The sequence below is a fragment of the Phyllobates terribilis genome, unplaced genomic scaffold, assembly GCF_046119375.1.
Source record: "Phyllobates terribilis strain yellow unplaced genomic scaffold, ASM4611937v1 Scaffold_2__4_contigs__length_985480577, whole genome shotgun sequence".
Lineage (NCBI taxonomy): Eukaryota > Metazoa > Chordata > Amphibia > Anura > Dendrobatidae > Phyllobates > Phyllobates terribilis.
The window spans coordinates 50,851,423-50,870,114 of record NW_027362762.1 but is presented as its reverse complement, the minus strand read 5'-3'; the positions used below and the strand labels follow the sequence as shown (position 1 = coordinate 50,870,114).

At 45.2% G+C, this 18,692-nt stretch overlaps 1 protein-coding gene across 1 annotated transcript in view; it reads left to right on the top strand.

Annotated features, from left to right (window-relative positions):
* The window catches only part of GAB2 (GRB2 associated binding protein 2), a 126,775-nt gene that overhangs the window by 68,483 nt on the left and 39,600 nt on the right, over nt 1–18,692 (top strand). Inside the window, exon 2 of the mRNA XM_073661686.1 lies at nt 14,881–15,181. Coding sequence (XP_073517787.1) covers nt 14,881–15,181 — 301 coding nt within the window. The remainder of the gene's footprint in view (nt 1–14,880; nt 15,182–18,692) is intronic.

Here is an 18,692-nt window from a genome sequence, read left to right as displayed (position 1 = left end):
GACCAGGTAATTGCAACAGGCCATTTGCTCTGGGGAAAAATACACCAAAACTGAAATTCATTTACGCAGAGGCAGGGGAAGTACACTTACCAGGCATAAGCTTCCTCTGATCAAAGCAGTGATTGCAGACCTATTAGAGCCAGTGGTCCATAATGAGTATTGGGGGTTTCCATTGATCCGGTATTTATGGGAGATATATTTGTAGTGAAGAGACTAACACAACGCATTCACTCACATCACCATCAGGCCATTCTAACTCCTCCAACTTGGCATTGTCCATTGGACCATTATTATCCAGACCATGCTTCATCTCTATAGCAAGGTAAAGTCGCAAGAGTTAACATAATGACAATATCTACTGCCTGGGACCTCCAGGGGTAAAGATATCCTGTAAGTTGGGGATCCCATAAAATTCTAAAGAACTTAACACATCGTACAACCAGCCTCCACATGAGCTCACCAAGCGTAACATTGATCTAATAAAAAAGCAGAATTTGAGTTTGGTAATTTCATTCCTGGAAGGTGCGGCTTGCTGTGGGTTCTGTCAGTTTTTCCTAAGGAGTACCTTCCTCTGGAAATGGCTCGGAGCTTAGCAGGACATCAGGTTTAATAATTTTCTTTTGTTATTCCTTTTCATTCTATTTAATTGTATACACCGTATTGTTTTGTTCCCATTGTGTATATTTTTGAAAGCACTGCCTACCTTTCTGGATTAAATTTATATAATATTTAATAGCTCTGTTCCTCTTTTGCTCTGTAAATAGCACCCCTGAAGCCATACACTACCAGTAACGGGAGTCCTATCAGCCTGTATAAACGATTGGTGGTGGCAACTAGTAGTTCTCTTGTTACTATTGAGTTGGCAATGACCATACCGGGGTGTATATACCATACACTCACTGTGCGTTCCTCCAATAACCGGCCTAGTAGTGGAAGCTGCCGCGGCCTCATCCATCACTCGTTAGTCAATTGCATAATTGTCCTGACGATTTGAGGGAGCGGAGTTGCGTCTCCTGACAAACTGGTGTTGGCGGTGAGATCTGCGTGTCCCACCCCCAACTGCTTTTGTGAGAGGGCCGCGTTACTTTAATTAAAGGGGATGTGGCTTTTTTTTTTTAACTAACTTTTGACAGATTTACTGATATCTGGAAGCCATGTCTTCCTGTCCCCTTCCTGAGCCAGAAAGCTTTAGTACCTGCATGCAGGTGGCGCGTGTTTGATCTCCAGACTGGAGCGATGTGATCCTATTAACTATCCCTCCTGAGAAATACAAAGTGATAAATATTTATTCAGATGGAATTCTGGGAGTTTTATAAACAGACTTGTTAACTCTTTCACTTCTCAAGTAACTGGATTGCAAATGTTTATATACTTTCCTTTAAAGTAGGTGAAAATATTACCCATAATTCCTCAATAAAAATTATATATATATATATATATATATATATATATATATATATATATATATATATATATATATATATATATATATATATATATATATATATATATATATTTTATTTTTATTTTATTTAAGTTTTGTATGTGAATAGATGAGAGAGAAATACTTAAAACCCGCGCAGAAGTCAGCAACTTGTGACTACAACTCCCAGCATGCCTAGTTGGGTTGTCACTGCTTTACAGGAGATGGTCATGGGAGCAAAGTGCCATTAACTCTAAAGACGTCTACGACTCCTTCATGCTGAGTTCAGGCCGTCGCTTGATTAAGGACAGAAGATCGTTATTCTTCTCCACCAAATGTGTTTTCTCGGCTCCTGCTAAAAGCCCTCGCAGCGCCAGCATTTTACTTTCGCAGTATTCCTGCAGATAAATAGACATTACCCGAGACGATCCAGACATCGCTGCATTAAAATCTCAGCGGTCACATAACGGCGAGGCATTAGCTTGGCACAGCGCCATAACCCATCCCTGCCCGAACGTCACTGCGATCATTAGCCGTGCCCGCTACATCGACGACGTTTTTATTCTTTTCACTGTGACACAGGCCTAGCGCTGACACTGGCTGTCACTGACAGCGTTTTATGTTCCTTTGTGCTTTTGGCAAGCTGGAAAAAAACAACCTGGAAGAGGAAAGCAGATGGGGAGTGACCCATTGTGAGCCACTTCAGTATATAAAGTAGATGACGGTGGTATTCATGTGCATTGTATGGCAGAAAATAACTTTTTATATAGGACTGAGTTTTCCATTAATTTCCTAGGTTAAAAAAATATATATGAACACTGTATGGAGAATAGTGGGACACTTCCACATTTCCCCTAAAAGACATATGGAGTGGCCCCTCTGCAGATATAACGGCTCCGCTGTTCTGTGAAGGACAAGATTTTAGAGGAGTCTGTGGGAATTTTTGAGCATTTGTGGGGTCAGACCCTGATGTTGGAGGGTCCGGGCTCACAATCTTCATTATAGGATGGGGCTGAGGTCCGGGCTCTGTGCGGCCACTCATGTTCTCCCCTCTGTCTGTATGGAGCTTGTGCACTGGACACAGTTATGGGGAACAGTAAAGGGCGAACCCCAAACTGTTCACACAAAGCTGAAGCTACAATTGTCCACAATGTCTTGTGCGGAAGATTAAGATTTCCCATCACTGGAGCTGAGGGTCCGTGGCCGCCCCCTGATAACAGCCCATAGCATTATCCTCCTCCACCATCTGTAGAGCGGCACATTGCAGTCAGGGGGTAACGTCCTCCAGGGATCACCAAACCCAGACTCCTCCATCAGACGCAGGTAGAGAAGTGCGATCCATCACTGCACAGAACACGTCTCCTCCAGAGTCCAGAGGTGGCGGCTTTACACCACTCCATCCAACACTCTTTGCTTGGTGATGTACGGCTGCATGCCGCTGCTCAGCCTTGAAGCTCCTGGCGGCGGCGCAGTGTTTGTGCTGATACCAGAGGAGGTCTGGACTCTGCAGTTATGGGGTCAGCAGAGCGATGGTGACCTTTCTGCCCTCTGCTCCTCAGCACTTGGCCCCCCGCTCTGTAACGTTACGGGGTCTCCACTTTGTGACTGAGTTGCTGCGGTTCCTACCACTCCTCAGTAATATCACTCACAGGTGATGGGGGAAGAAATGTCATGGATGGACTTGTTACCCCGGTGGCTCCTAATAGAGGACTGCGCTGGTATCAGGGAGTTCCGCACCACCAGCCGATCTGTTACACGTTAGTAAAGGCAGACGACATGATGGGGGCCGGAGGTTATACACTGGGGGAAATGGGCATGTATTTTAGATACTAGGGGGCAACTGGGATGGATGTTATACACCAGGGGCAATGGGACTGATGAAGGCGTGCGTCCAATACCTGTGTCCATATAGTGTTTGTTATATAATGTTACACCAGGGGCATGACTCTTACTCTTGAATACTTTAAATGGGGTCTTGATTTCTATAAAGTTTGTGCATCGGTGCCTGTGACAGAGCAAATTTTCTTTGCCTTTCTACTAAATGTTCCAACTCTCTATCTGTACTGTATTCAATAACACTATTCATAGCTAGTATTCTTGGTGGAGGGGTTATGGGGGGGTATCTTGACTTATTTTGTGATTTATCGTTTTTAATATTTTTACATAAACATTAACTTTCTAGTTTTTTATTTATCGTCCGGGCTGTTGCATGAGTTAATGTTGGTCTAGAATAGGAAAGTTTACTATAAATGTAACCCCTAAATGCTCCATCACCTCCTTGTACTTGTCAACAGCAGAAGCTGAGCAGTGATTGACAGACTGGATCAGAGACGGCTGTCTGTTCCGGGCCAGGTCACGCCTCCGATGTGGCTGTCAGTGACCCTCTTTCAGTCCATCGGTTTTGCTTGTGGAGCAAGAATATAAAAGAAAATGAAGTTTATATAAAGTTTATTAAAATAAAAAGTTGCACTTTTTTGGGGGGGAAAGAGTGGTTGACACCCAATATGGCCACTATTAACCCCTTAGTGACCACCAATACAGCTTAAAACTGACCTGCGATTTAAGAGACTAGCATCCTCTGACGGGTGACAATCCAGCAGCTATCAGCTGTGCACTATAGCAGACGACTTGCTGCATCAGCTACGGTCAGTTTTGGCACCGACCATGGCCGTTTTACTCCTTTAAATACTGCTGTCAATAGTGACTACAGCATCTAGATGGTTAACAGAGTGTAGGGGCTTCCTCTTTAACCTCATTGGCACCCTGAGATCTTGATCGTGTGGTCCTGATGTTTACCACCTGAAGGGTTAATAAATTACTTTGAAAGTCATTTTGAATACGTTGAGGGGCGCTGTTTTTAAAATGTCACTTTTTGGGGATCTCCAATACATATAAGACCTCCAAAGTCCTTTCAAAACTGAACAGGTCCCTAAAAAATAACAATGCAATGAAAGAAAAAAAGATGGCATTAACCGGTCTTAAATAGAGATGAGCGTTGTTCGACTAGAACTGTTCGCCAATCTCAAATTCGAGCTGTTTTGGGCGGTGTTCGAGTTGTTCGACGAACCCGAACGATTTGCAAAAAATTCGGCTGTTCGAGGTCATGTTCGATAACTGTTCGTGCACCAAAAGCGTGTCCTGCATGTCTGGCGCTATTTAGAGCACCAATCATGCAGGGATTGTCTGCCACTCACTGTAATGCCACAGCCATGGTGGTTGTGGCATTAGAGTGATTGCCCAAATCGATGGGAACAGTGCTCACAGTGAAACATGAAAAGCCGGCAATTCAGCAGCGGCATACACCGGTACCCGACAATTTAGAACCGAAAGAATAGAGCTTCACACATAGATTAGATAGAAACATGTCAGTCACATATATATGAAGTACAGTGACAGTGTTGCTTACTGTACTTGTCATTTAGTGTAAAGGATTTATTTAAAAAAATAGTGTTTTCATGCACCGTCTCTTTAAAAAAAGCCGGCCGGCAATTCAGCAGCGGTACCCGACAATTTAGAATGGAAGGAATAGAGCATCACACATAGATTAGATAGATAGATAGAAACATGTCAGTCACATATATAATAAGTACAGTGATAGTGTTGATTACTGTACTTGTCATTTAGTGTTAAAATAAAGGATTTATTTAAAAAAAAAATTGGCGTGGGGTTCCCCTTAATTTTAGGCTCTAGCGGAGGTTAAGCAGACGGCTGGGGCAGATGTTTGAAGCCTGGGAAGGGGGTAATACCCACGGAGCTTCCCAGGCTACTAATATCAGCCCCCAGCTGAATACCTAGCCTTTACTAGCTATTAAAATGGGGGACCCCCCAAAAAAATGACGTGGGGTCCCCCCTATTTTATTAGCTAGCAAAGGCTAGGCAGACAGCTGGGGGCTGATATTAATAGCCCAGGAAGGGTGCCATGAATATTGGCCCCCTCCCAGGCTAGAAACACCAGCCGTCAGCCGCCCCAGAAATGGCGCATCCATAGGATGCGCCAATTCTGGCACTTAGCCTCGCTCTTCCCACTGCCCTGTAGCGGTGGCAGTGGGGTAATAGGGCTGGGGTTGATGTCAGCTTATAATGCCAGCTGACATCAAGCCCAGGTTAGTAATGGAGAGGCGTCTATAAGACACCCCCATTACTAACCCCGTAGTCAAAGTTAAAAAAAAACACAAACACCCAGAATAAAGTCCTTTAATTGAAATAAAGACACAATTCTTTATTGTTCTAAATTAAACCATACTTACAATCACGCCCATTCCAGCTGAAGCCAACGATCTCCTGAAATAAAAGAAAAATAATAAACCAACATCATCCTTACCTTTCCATGGTTCCCACGACAGCTTCAGCTCTGCTACATCGAGATGACAGGCTGGACCACAGCAGAACGCTGCCATCCAGCCTGTCATCCCGCAGACACTGAGAAGCGCAGGCTTGCTTGCGCTCCACAGTGTCTCTCTGTGACGGCATCCAGATGAGCCGAGTTCATGTCCAATGAACTCGGCACACCTCATGCACGTCACTGACAGCGTGGGAAAATTCTCACGCTGAAGCGCTGAGTGCAGGAGAATTCTCCCATGCTGAAGCGCTGAGTGCAGGAGAATTTTCCCACGCTGTCAGTGACGTGCATGAGGTGAGCCGAGTTCATTGGACATTAACTCGGCTCATCTGGATGCCCTCACAGAGAGACACTGTGGAGCGCAAGCAAGCCTGCGCTTCTCAGTGTCTTCGGGATGACAGGCTGGATGGCAGCGTTCTGCTGTGGTCCAGCCTGTCATCTCGATGTAGCAGAGCTGAAGCTGTCATGGGAACCATGGAAAGGTAAGGATGATGTTGGTTTATTATTTTTCTTTTATTTCAGGAGATCGTTGGCTTCAGCTGGAATGGGCGTGACGGTAAGTATGGTTTAATTTAGAACAATAAAGAATTGTGTGTTTATTTCAATTAAAGGACTTTTTTCTGGGTGTTGTGTTTTTTTAAATACTTTACTAGAAATTCATGGTGGTCATGTCTAATATTGGCGTGACCCCATGAATTTCGGGCTTAGGGCCAGCTGATAATGCCAAGCTGGCCCTAACCCCTTTATTACCCAGTGAGCCACCGCACCAGGGCCCTGGATGAGTTGGGTACAGTGCCAGAAGATGGCGCTTCTATGAACGCGCCATTTTCCGGGGTGGCTGCGGACTGCAATTTGCAGCGGGGGGGGGCCAGAAAGCTTGGTCCTCCCTGCGCTGCAGATTCCAGCCCCCAGCTGCCTAGTTGTACCTGGCTGGACACAAAAACAGGGCGAAGCCCCACGTCAATTTTCTTTTAATTATTTCATGAATTTCCTTAAATAATTAAAAAAAATTGACGTGGGGCTTCGCACTATATTTGTGTCCAGCCAGGTACAGCAGGCAGGAACGGGCTGCCCCCAACCACCAGCTGCCTATTTGTACCTAGCCGGACACAACAATATAGAGAAGGCCTTTTTTTCTTAATTATTTCATGAATTTCATGAAATAATTTAAAAAAAAAATACGTGGGGCTTCGCCCTATTTTTGTGTCCAGCCAGGTACAACTAGGCAGCTGGGGGCTGGAATCTGCAGCGCAGGGAGGCCCAAGCTTTCTGGGCCCCACCCGCTGCAAATTGCAGTCCGCAGCCACCCCGGAAAATGGCGCGTTCATAGAAGCGCCATCTTCTGGCGCTGTACCCAACTCATCCAGGGCCCTGGTGCGGTGGCTCACTGGGTAATAAAGGGGTTAGGGCCAGCTTGGTATTATCAGCTGGCCCTAAGCCCAAAATTCATGGGGTCACGCCAGTATTCGACATGACCACCATGAATTTCTAGTAAAGTATTTAAAAAAAACACAACACCCAGAATAAAGTCCTTTAATTGAAATAAACACACAATTCTTTATTGTTCTAAATTAAACCATACTTACCATCACGCCCATTCCAGCTGAAGCCAACGATCTCCTGAAATAAAAGAAAAATAATAAACCAACATCATCCTTACCTTTCCATGGTTCCCATGACAGCTTCAGCTCTGCTACATCGAGATGACTGGCTGGACCGCAGCAGAACGCTGCCATCCAGCCTGTCATCCCGCAGGCACTGAGAAGCGCTGGCATGCTTGCGCTCCTCAGTGTCTCGCTGTGACGGCATCCAGATGAGCCGAGGTCATGTCCAATGAACTCGGCTCACCTCATGCACGTCACTGACAGCGTGGGAAAATTCTCACGCTGAAGCGCTGAGTGCAGGAGAATTCTCCCACGCTGTAAGTGACGTGCATGAGGTGAGCTGAGATCATTGGACATGAACTCACCTCATGCACGTCACTGACAGCGTGGGAAAATTCTCACGCTGAAGCGCTGAGTGCAGGAGAATTTTCCCACGCTGTCAGTGACGTGCATGAGGTGAGCTGAGTTCATTGGACATGAGCTCACCTCATGCAAGTCACTGACAGCGGGGGAGAATTCTCCTGCACTCAGGGCTTCAGCGTGAGAATTTTCCCACGCTGTCAGTGACGTGCATGAGGTGAGTTCATGTCCAATGATCTCAGCTCACCTCATGCACGTCACTGACAGCGTGGGAAAATTCTCCTGCACTCAGCGCTTCAGCGTGAGAATTCTCCCACGCTGAAGCGCTGAGTGCAGGAGAATTTTCCCACGCTGTCAGTGACGTGCATGAGGTGAGCCGAGTTCATTGGACATGACCTCGGCTCATCTGGATGCCGTCACAGCGAGACACTGAGGAGCGAAGCAAGCCTGCTCTTCTCAGTGTCTGCGGGTTGACAGGCTGGATGGCAGCGTTCTGCTGCGGTCCAGCCTGTCATCTCGATGTAGCAGAGCTGGAGCTGTCCTGGGAACCATCGAAAGGTAAGGATGAGGTTGCTTTATTATTTTTCTTTTATTGCAGGAGATCGTTGGCTTCAGCTGGAATGGGCGTGATGGTAAGTATGGTTTAATTTAGAACAATAAAGAATTGTGTGTTTATTTCAATTAAAGGACTTTATTCTGGGTGTTGTGTTTTCTTTTAACTTTCACTATGGGGTTAGTAATGGGGGTGTCTTATAGACGCCTCTCCATTACTAACCTGGGCTTGATGTCAGCTGGCATTATAAGCCGACATCAACCCCAACCCTATTACCCCACTGCCACCGCTACAGGGCAGTGGGAAGAGCGAGGCTAAGTGCCAGAATTGGCGCATCCTATGGATGCGCCATTTCTGGGGCGGCTGACGGCTGGTGTTTCTAGCCTGGGAGGGGGCCAATATTCATGGCACCCTTCCTGGGCTATTAATATCAGCCCCCAGCTGTCTGCCTAGCCTTTGCTAGCTATTAAATTAGGGGGGACCCCACGTCATTTTTTTGGGGGGTCCCCCATTTTAATAGCTAGTAAAGGCTAGGTATTCAGCTGGGGGCTGATATTAGTAGCCTGGGAAGCTCCGTGGGTATTACCCCCTTCCCAGGCTTCAAACATCTGCCCCAGCTGTCTGCTTAACCTCCGCTAGAGACTAAAATTACGGGGAACCCCACGCTAATTTTTTTTTTAATAAATCCTTTATTTTAACACTAAATGACAAGTACAGTAACCAACACTATCACTGTACTTATTATATATCTGACTGACATGTTTCTATCTATCTAATCTATGTGTGATTCTCTATTCTTTCTGTTCTAAATTGTCGGGTACAGATGCTGAATTGCCGGCCGGCTTTTTTAAAGAGACAGTGCATGAAAACACTGTTATTTTTTTAAATAAATCCTTTACACTAAATGACAAGTGCAGTAACCAACACTGTCACTGTGCTTCTTATATGTGTGACTGACATGTTTCTATCTATCTAATCTATGTGTGATGCTCTATTCCTTCTTGTCTAAATTGTCGGGTACCGGTGTATGCCGCTGCTGAATTGCCGGCCGGCTTTTTTAAAGAGAGTGTCTTCTGAGCAGTTTGTCAGCTTTTGGACACCTTTTGAAGGTGTTTTCTATGTGTTTTTGTTTGCCTGCCATTGGTTTTAACGGTGTTCGACTGTGTTCTAAGGTGTTCGACGAACAGTTCCTCGAACATCCCGGTGTTCGACGAACCGAACCCGAACACTATGGGGGTGGCTCAACACTAGTCTTAAATAGTGTTGAGCGATACCTTCCGATATCAGGAAATATCGGATCGGATTGGATCGGGCCGATACCCAAAAGTATCGGATATCGCCGATTCCGATACCGGAAACCAATGCAAGTCAATGGGACAGAAATAACGGAATGAAAATAAACCCTTTCTTTCCTTGTAGCTTAATTCTACATGAAGGAAAACGACTAAGAATAATGTAGAATGTATTGGGGGAGGTGATTGCCCAAATCGATGGGAACAGTGCTCACAGTGAAACATGAAAAGCCGGCAATTCATCAGCGGCATACACCGGTACCCGACAATTTACAACAGAAAGAATAGAGCTTCACACATAGATTAGATAGATAGAAACATGTCAGTCACATATATAATAAGTACAGTGATAGTGTTGGTTACTGTACTTGTCATTTAGTGTTAAAATAAAGGATTTATTTAAAAAAAAAAATTGGCATTAGGTTCCCCGTAATTTTAGTCTCTAGCGGAGGTTAAGCAGACGGGTGGGGCAGATGTTTGAAGCCTGGGAATGGGCTAATACCCACGGAGATTCCCAGGCTACTAATATCAGCCCCCAGCTGAATACCTAGCCTTTGCTAGCTATTAAAATGGGGGACCCCCCCAAAAAAATGACGTGGGGTCCCCCCTATTTTAATAGCTAGCAAAGGCTAGGCAGACAGCTGGGGGCTGATATTAATAGCCCAGGAAGGGAGCCATGAATATTGGCCCCCTCCCAGGCTAGAAACACCAGCCGTCAGCCGCCCCAGAAATGGCGCATCCATAGGATGCGCCAATTCTGGCACTTAGCCTCGCTCTTCCCACTGCCCTGTAGCGGTGGCAGTGGGGTAATAGGGCTGGGGTTGATGTCAGCTTATAATGCCAGCTGACATCAAGCCCAGGTTAGTAATGGAGAGGCGTCTATAAGACACCCCCATTACTAATCCCATAATCAAAGTTAAAAAAAGCACAAACACCCAGAATAAAGTCCTTTAATTGAAATAAACACACAATTCTTTATTGTTCTAAATTAAACCATACTTACCATCACGCCCATTCCAGCTGAAGCCAACGATCTCCTGCAATAAAAGAAAAATAAACCAACCTCATCCTTACCTTTCCATGGTTCCCAGGACAGCTCCAGCTCTGCTACATCGAGATGACAGGCTGGATCGCAGCCGAAAGCTGCCATCCAGCCTGTCATCCCGCAGACACTGAGAAGCGCAGGCATGCTTGCGCTCCTCAGTGTCTGGCTGTGACGGCATCCCGATGAGCCGACAATGAACTCAGCTCACCTCATGCACGTCACTGACAGCATGGGAGAATTCTCCTGCGCATGTGGTGAGCGTGAGAGACTCTGGAAAATGGCGCGTTCATAGAAGCGCCATCTTCTGGCGCTGTACCCAACTCATCCAGGGCCCTAGTGCTGTGGCTCACTGGGTAATAAAGGGGTTAGGGCCAGCTTGGCATTATCAGCTGGCCCTAAGCCCGAAATTCATGGGGTCACGCCAATATTAGACATGACCGCCATGAATTTCTAGTAAAGTATTTAAAAAAAAAACACAACACCCAGAATAAAGTCCTTTAATTGAAATAAACACACAATTCTTTATTGTTCTAAATTAAACCTTACCTACCATCATGCCCATTCCAGCTGAAGCCAATGATCTCCTGCAATAAAAGAAAAATAATAAACCAACATCATCCTTACCTTTCGATGGTTCCCAGGACAGCTCCAGCTCTGCTACATTGAGATGACAGGCTGGATCGCAGCAGAAAGCTGCCATCCAGCCTGTCATGCTGCAGGCAGACACTGAGAACCGCAGGCATGCTTGCGCTCCTCAGTGTCAGGCTGTGACGGCATCCAGATGAGCCGAGTCTCTCACTCTCACCGCATGCGCAGGAGAGTTCTCCCACGCTGTCAGTGACGTGCATGAGGTGAGCTGAGTTCATTGTCTGCTCATCTGGATGCCGTCACAGCCTGACACTGAGGAGCGCAAGCATGCCTGCGCTTCTCAGTGTCTGCCTGCGGCATGACAGGCTGGATGGCAGCTTTCTGCTGCGATCCAGCCTGTCATGTGAATGTAGCAGAGCTGTAGCCGTCCTGGGAACCATGGAAAGGTAAGGATGATGTTGCTTTATTTTACTTTTATTGCAGGAGATCGTTGGCTTCAGCTGGAATGGGCGTGATGGTAAGTATGGTTTAATTTAGAACAATAAAGAATTGTGTCTTTATTTCAATTAAAGGACTTTATTCTGGGTGTTTGTGTTTTTTTTTAACTTTGACTATGGGGTTAGTAATGGGGGTATCTTATAGACCCCTCTCCATTACCAACCTGGGCTTGATATCAGCTGGCATTATAAGCCGACATCAACCCCAGCCCTATTACCCCACTGCCACCGCTACAGGGCAGTGGGAAGAGCGAGGCTAAGTGCCAGAATTGGCGTATCCTATGGTTGCGCCATTTCTGGGGCGGCTGACGGCTGGTGCTTCTAGCCTGGAAGGGGGCCAATATTCGTGGCACCCTTCCTGGGCTATTAATATCAGCCTCCAGCTGTCTGCCTAGCCTTTGCTAGCTATTAAAATAGGGGGGACCCCACATCATTTTTTTTTGGGGTCCTCCATTTTAATAGCTAGTAAAGGCTAGGTATTCAGCTGGGGGCTGATATTAGTAGCCTGGGAAGCTCCGTGGGTATTACCCCCTTCCCAGGCTTCAAACATCTGCCCCAGCCATCTGCTTAACCTCCGCTAGAGACTAAAATTACGGGGAACCCCACGCCAATTTTTTTTTTTTTAATAAATCCTTTATTTTAACACTAAATGACAAGTACAGTAACCAACACTGTCACTGTACTTATTATATATGTGACTGACATGTTTCTATCTATCTAATCTATGTGTGATGCTCTTTCTGTTCTAAATTGTCGGGTACCGCTGCTGAATTGCCGGCCGGCTTTTGTTAAAGAGACGGTGCATGAAAACACTAATATTTTTTTTAAATAAATCCTTTAACACTAAATGACAAGTATAGTAAGCAACACTGTCACTGTACTTCATATATATGTGACTGACATGTTTCTATCTGTCTAATCTATGTGTGATGCTCTCTTCTTTTTGTTCTAAATTGTCGGGTACCGGTATATGCCGCTGATGAATTGCCGGCTTTTCATGTTTCACAGTGAGCACTGTTCCCATCGATTTGGGCAACCACTGTAATGCCACAACCACCATGGCTGTGGCATTAACGTCTTAAAAAAAATATTAATTCCAGCTATTCCATTTAATTGTAATGAAGGGAGATAATGTAATGTCAGCGCTTGAGCAGGAGAATTCTCCCACGCTGGGATGGCATTCTGATGACAGGCTGGATCGCAGCTAAGCACTGCCATCCAGCTTGTCATCCTTCAGAGACACTGCAGAGCGCAGGCATTATGTGAACTTCCGATTCCGGTATTCGATATTGTAAAAGTATCGGAACTCTGTATCGGAACTCCGATACAGCGAATATCCGTCGATACCCGATATTTCAGTATCTGAATGCTCAACACTAGTCTTAAAACATCCTTTAATTCCATCCATTTAAAATTCCATGGCAGGGGAATAAGAGGTACACCTCATCATTTCGCGCACACCACGCTTCTACGGGTCCAAGGAGTACCCTCAGAAGCGCGGTGTGCACGAAACGGCAATTGTCTGATGTGTACCGCTGGAATTGTAAATGGACGGAATTAAATAAAAGGAATAACCGGTCTATAAACATCCTTTTTTTTCTGACTATTTGTCTTGAGATTGGATCCAGTTGGATAAACACGTAGGTGGGCTGCGCTGCTGAAGTGAATCAATTCTTCAGAGATGATGATGATGAAAAAGGCTTTTTATTAACAACGCATTTCAACGCCGTACCGGCGTCTTTTTCAAGTGGAAAAAACAAATTTGTTTTTTTTTTACTTGAAAAAAGACGTTGAAACGCGTTGTTAATAAAAAGCCTTTTTCATCATCATCATCTCTGAAGAATTGATTCACTTCAGCAGCGCAGCCCACCTACGTGTTTAACCAACTGGATCCAATATCTCCTGGAGGATTCATCTTCCAGCCACGGGGCAGCAGCAGCTGGTTTTCTTCATGCCTTCATAGGAGTTGTGCCTGTCACGACTCCATCAGGTGAGTGTAACCAGCACTCTCCTACTCTCCCCCCATAGGGTATCACCCTTTTGTGCTCTCTGTTTCCCACATTTAGATCTACATATTTGTCTTGAGAGTAGCACCTGGTCTCCATAGGGCGAGGTGCCTCAGGTGACTATTCCAAAAGCAACTGATTATAGACTGACAATAAGCACGTGGTGCTGGTCTTTTGCCTCCGTGTTTTTTGGATCCCTAAAAAAAAAATAAGTTTTGTAAAGTTCCTTGAACAAAATGAAAATGTGACCCGCTACATTTTTAAACCTTCTAAAATGTTACCAAAATAAAACAACATTTTACAAATTATTCTGAAAGCAGACATGAGGGAAATGTTATTTATTAATGTTTTTTTGTGTGGTATGACTGTGGATTCAAGGGAAAGTCATTCAAAGTTTGAAAATTGCAAAAAATTTTTTTTAAATTTGTCACATTTCTGATATTTTTAAAAAATTAAACGCAAAACATAACCTAATTTTACCACGATCATAAAGTATGTGTCACGAAAAACAAAAATCTCAATCAATGAGAGATGTTGAAGCATTCCAGAGAGGCATTACTACATAAAGTGACACGTGTCAGATTTCAAAAATTTGGCCTGGTCATTAAGGGGTAAAAGCAATGCCATGGGGGTTGTTACTTTATTTTCCCAGACTTTCCAGTGGGGAAACCTGCTTAGGAAAGCCCGGTAACAGCACCTCTGCGAAAACTCTGGCAGCAGCTATATTGTCGTTCTGTTCTTAATTTAAAGGGATTGTCCAGCCCCATTTTCAAATATTCTATTCTGAGGAGTCTTTGTGTTTTAGATTTGGGAGAGTCCTTTAGAACTTCCATCAATTAATCAGAGCAAAAAGAGAATCTTGCTCTGTCTCTGGAGGACCCGTCAGTGTAATACCCTGTTTCTCCTGTGGTGGCACTGCAAGGAGATTAAATACTTCCTCTAAATTATAGCCATTCATTGGTGATTTTTGAAATGTCTGGTCTCCAGTTTTAATAGATTTTGACTCCCGATTGACATATCCATTTTTGGGAAGGTTGTCGTCCCACAAAACGTAAAGAAAGGCGCTTTAAAAATGTTATGATCTTTCAATGGATGGAGTTTGTATGTATGTGACCATGTATGATCCTCCAGGATGTGCAGTCCGATCGCTAACGTTATCTGTTTTTTACTTAGGCATGGAAGAAACGTTGGTTCATCCTGAGAAGTGGACGCATGAGTGGAGATCCTGATGTCCTGGAATATTATAAGAATGACCACTCCAAGAAGCCCATTCGGGTCATCAACCTCAGCTGCTGTGAACAGGTAGACTCTGGGTTGACCTTCAACAAGAAGGAGCTCCAGGACAGCTACGTCTTCGACATAAAGACCAGTGATCGGACATTCTACTTGGTGGCCGAAACTGAAGAAGAGATGAATAAGTGGGTGCGAAGCATATGTCAGATCTGCGGATTTAACCAGTCTGATGAAAGTTCAGGTAGGGTAACCCGTTTCTTAGAAGAACACTCCACTTCCACTGCCATCAATGAGGTTATTAATGGTCGTCTGAGGAAGGTTCTGCCCCTGAATGCACTTGGACAAATCATCAAGATCTGCTGCTGGCAGCTCCTGCGTAATCACAAACCAATGACGTCCCATATGAGCTTGATGGAAGACAAGTCCGGAGACTCTGCAGTCATGGGAGCAGGTTTAGGCACAGTAGCACGACAAACATGCAACCTTACTGTGTCGTGTTGAAAATGGCTACTAGAACACTTTAGAGAAATGGCCTCCTCACTGGTTCTACAACCAATCAATGTGACTCTGAGCTACACCTGGAATGATGACTGGAGGGGTCTGGCTACCATACATTATTCCATCACACACCATAATCACGGGAGTAGGACCAGTGGTGGTGATCCTTGGTGGAGGCTTCTTCATGGCTCTGCTCACATGGTCTGGTGAGATTTGGAGAGCATCGTGTAGTGATCCATTCTGTGCTGTAAGTGAAATTAGATGTCATACCGAACCTAAGGCTTCACGCCATGTCTACGCAATCAGAAGCATCTGCATGACATTGGGCTATGAGCCAGATGTCCAGCTACAGGGGTTTCATTCACCTTATGCCAATGATCTCACAGTTCATCATAGTGTAGAGCTAGTCAACAATGGAGGCTGGAATGGAGATGATGCTTTCCGATTTTGTCTTGAATGTAATGATAGCTTGAGATTGGCCTGGAGACAAGTGGGCAACTACATGAAGAGGCCTTCACGAGGGAACATCACACCGATCTTACTCTTGGTATTATGGTATGAAGTGGAATGATGTGCAGTTCTCAGATCCTGGGGCATACATAGAAATCATGGGGCCACATAGCAGAAGTTCTATTTTCCCCCCCACTATCCTCTCCCAAAAAAACAAAACCTTAATATTTGGCGAGGTCACAGAAGAGCATATCTCAAACTTTCCAGCCCTTACAAAGTCTTTCTTTTTTCTCCTATTTAAGCCCTTAGATTGCCCCCATAAAGTATGTTGCCAACTATAGTGTCCCCCGGAACACAGTATGATAACCCCACTGTACCTTCCACACACTGTGATGACCTTACTGTACCACCCTCCCCCTAAACATCCCCCCCCCCCCACCTCCCAGCAAAGTATGGTGACCCCGAAGACAGTATGATGCCACACAGTCCTCCATACAGTATAATGGCCCCCACACCCTTCCTCACGGTATGGTAGCCCCAACACAATCATCCACACTTTGTAATGGTCCCCACTAGCCCTCCTTACAGTATTATGGGCAACACATGGCCCTCCATTCAGTATCATGGGGACCACATAGTGTTCCATACTGTATAATGGGGACCACAAAACCCTCCATACTAAATCAAATACTCTCCTCTCCCTGTTCCCTCGCTGCTCCTCAATGTCTTCTGACCCTCTGCAATGCTCGGCACAGTGGGCGCTGTAGTGACGTCCTCATGCCCTCTGTTCTGAGATGTCACAGAGCTCAGACGCACAGGGGGAATGATGGGAGAGGGCGCGTCAGCTGACTGCTCCCTCTCCCATTATTTTCAACTGTATCAGCATCCAGGTTGCCAAAACAGTTGAAAGTATGATGCAAGGGAGTCCTGATGCTGTCACTGGGCCCCCCTGACTTACAGCCCCATAGCGGCAGCGTGGTCTGCCACCATTGGCGGTACGCCACTACTCAGATCCCTCTAGTCTTCATTTCAGGTGCACGAATAGCTCTGAATTTCATTAATTTGGTAATGGACCTAGTGGTGCGGCCATTTCTCCAAAGTGTCCCAGGACCTGGTTTTCAACACCTTGCCAGGCCACATGTTGCTGGTGTTACTATGAGCCACCTGCATGCCCTAAACCTGCTCCCATGGCTGCAGTGTCTCCAGACTGTCTCCCATAGAGTACATGCAGGACGTCATTGGTCGGTGATTACACAGGAGCTGCCAGCGGAGGATCTTGATGATTTTCCCAAGTGCATTCAGCGGCAGAACCTTCCTCAGACGCCCATTAATAACCTCAGTGATGGCAGCCGAGGCTGTAAGTGCATCTGGCTCAGGATCCAGACTGAAGAAATGAAGATGTTTTTGAAAATGGTTTCCATTTTTGTCACCATTTGCAGATCAGTAACTTCTCCATTCTGAGATTTCCACAAATCCACCAGTTTTGCAATTTCTTTGTTGAGGTTGAGTATTTTCAGTATTGTGTAGATGGACCAGTGACTTTTTGGATACTTTCCAGATTGATCCATGATCTCTGCTGCATTCACATCCAAGCTATGCTGTATTGTGTGCACATGGAGTATAGGGGTGTAGCCATATTGCATCTGTAAATCCAGGCCCATGGTGACATGATTGGATCCTTGAGTTGCAATTTTCATCGGTCTTGAGCAGCAGCCGATTTTAGGTAATTGTTTTGAACACATCATGTCAGATTGTTTTGGGGACCGTCATACTCTTTATTTTCTTTGTAAGCTAAAAAAAAACTTTTTAGAAGTTCACTTCTAAGTCCTTGTCAGTCCTGGTTACATGCTGACGTGCTCCGATGGGTTTGTGCTTCTTTAATAATTGAGATTCTGCACGGTAAGCAGGAAGCCCCCTCCATTTCTGATCTATCGCCTGAATGCTACGGTAGGATGGACTGTCACTTTCACGTTATGACATAAGAACAGTGTCCTGATTTTTATCATTTTTGGCAGAGTTGGCGCTTCGCAGCTTGCTGCAATTAATATACAGGTCAGTGGTTCCCATTAGCTAGGAGGACTGAACGTGAAGTCGCTTTATTGCACGTAGCGGCACGATCAGCGGGTTTCAAAGGGATACATGACACGATGTAACTTTATATACAAGCATTACTGAAATATAGTGAACACAAGTATGTGCCCCCTTCTAATGACGTCTTGGCATTTTAGCCAGTCCCATCTTCTTTCTTTAGACCAGTATGGACAGTAGAATGCACCATTTCACCGTTATAAGGTGCCGCCTCTCCAGCAAGTTTGTTGGGACTCCTTTGGGGATTGCCTTAACAGACTGGTTATAACAATGCGGCACAAAAATTGTGCACTGACGTTTCAATGGGCAAGAAGATGTTCCCAAACCTAAGATTGCCATACACAATGCCCAAGCGGCAGTTGCTAAAGCCACAAATTCTGGAGCAGTTGGCATGAATTGTATGGACTCCTAAATCAAATCTCACGATTTGAAACCCATAATTATATTCTAGAGAATTCCAGGTCTCTAACTTTAAGGCATAAATTGGGGGAAGAAACATTTTTCTGGTTTCAGAAGGAAAAAATGAGGCTCAAACGAAGTCCATGCTTAATAGTTTAAGTTTAAAGGGGATGTCCAACTTTACAAAAGAAAAACTTTTCCGAAGTCTGGAAATGTTGGAAGGCATAGTCCGCAGCTGTAAACCAGCGCAGGTTTCTCCTGTGATCTTCTCTAGGGCAAGAAGCAATGAGGTCCAGTTCTTTGATCACCTGTCCACT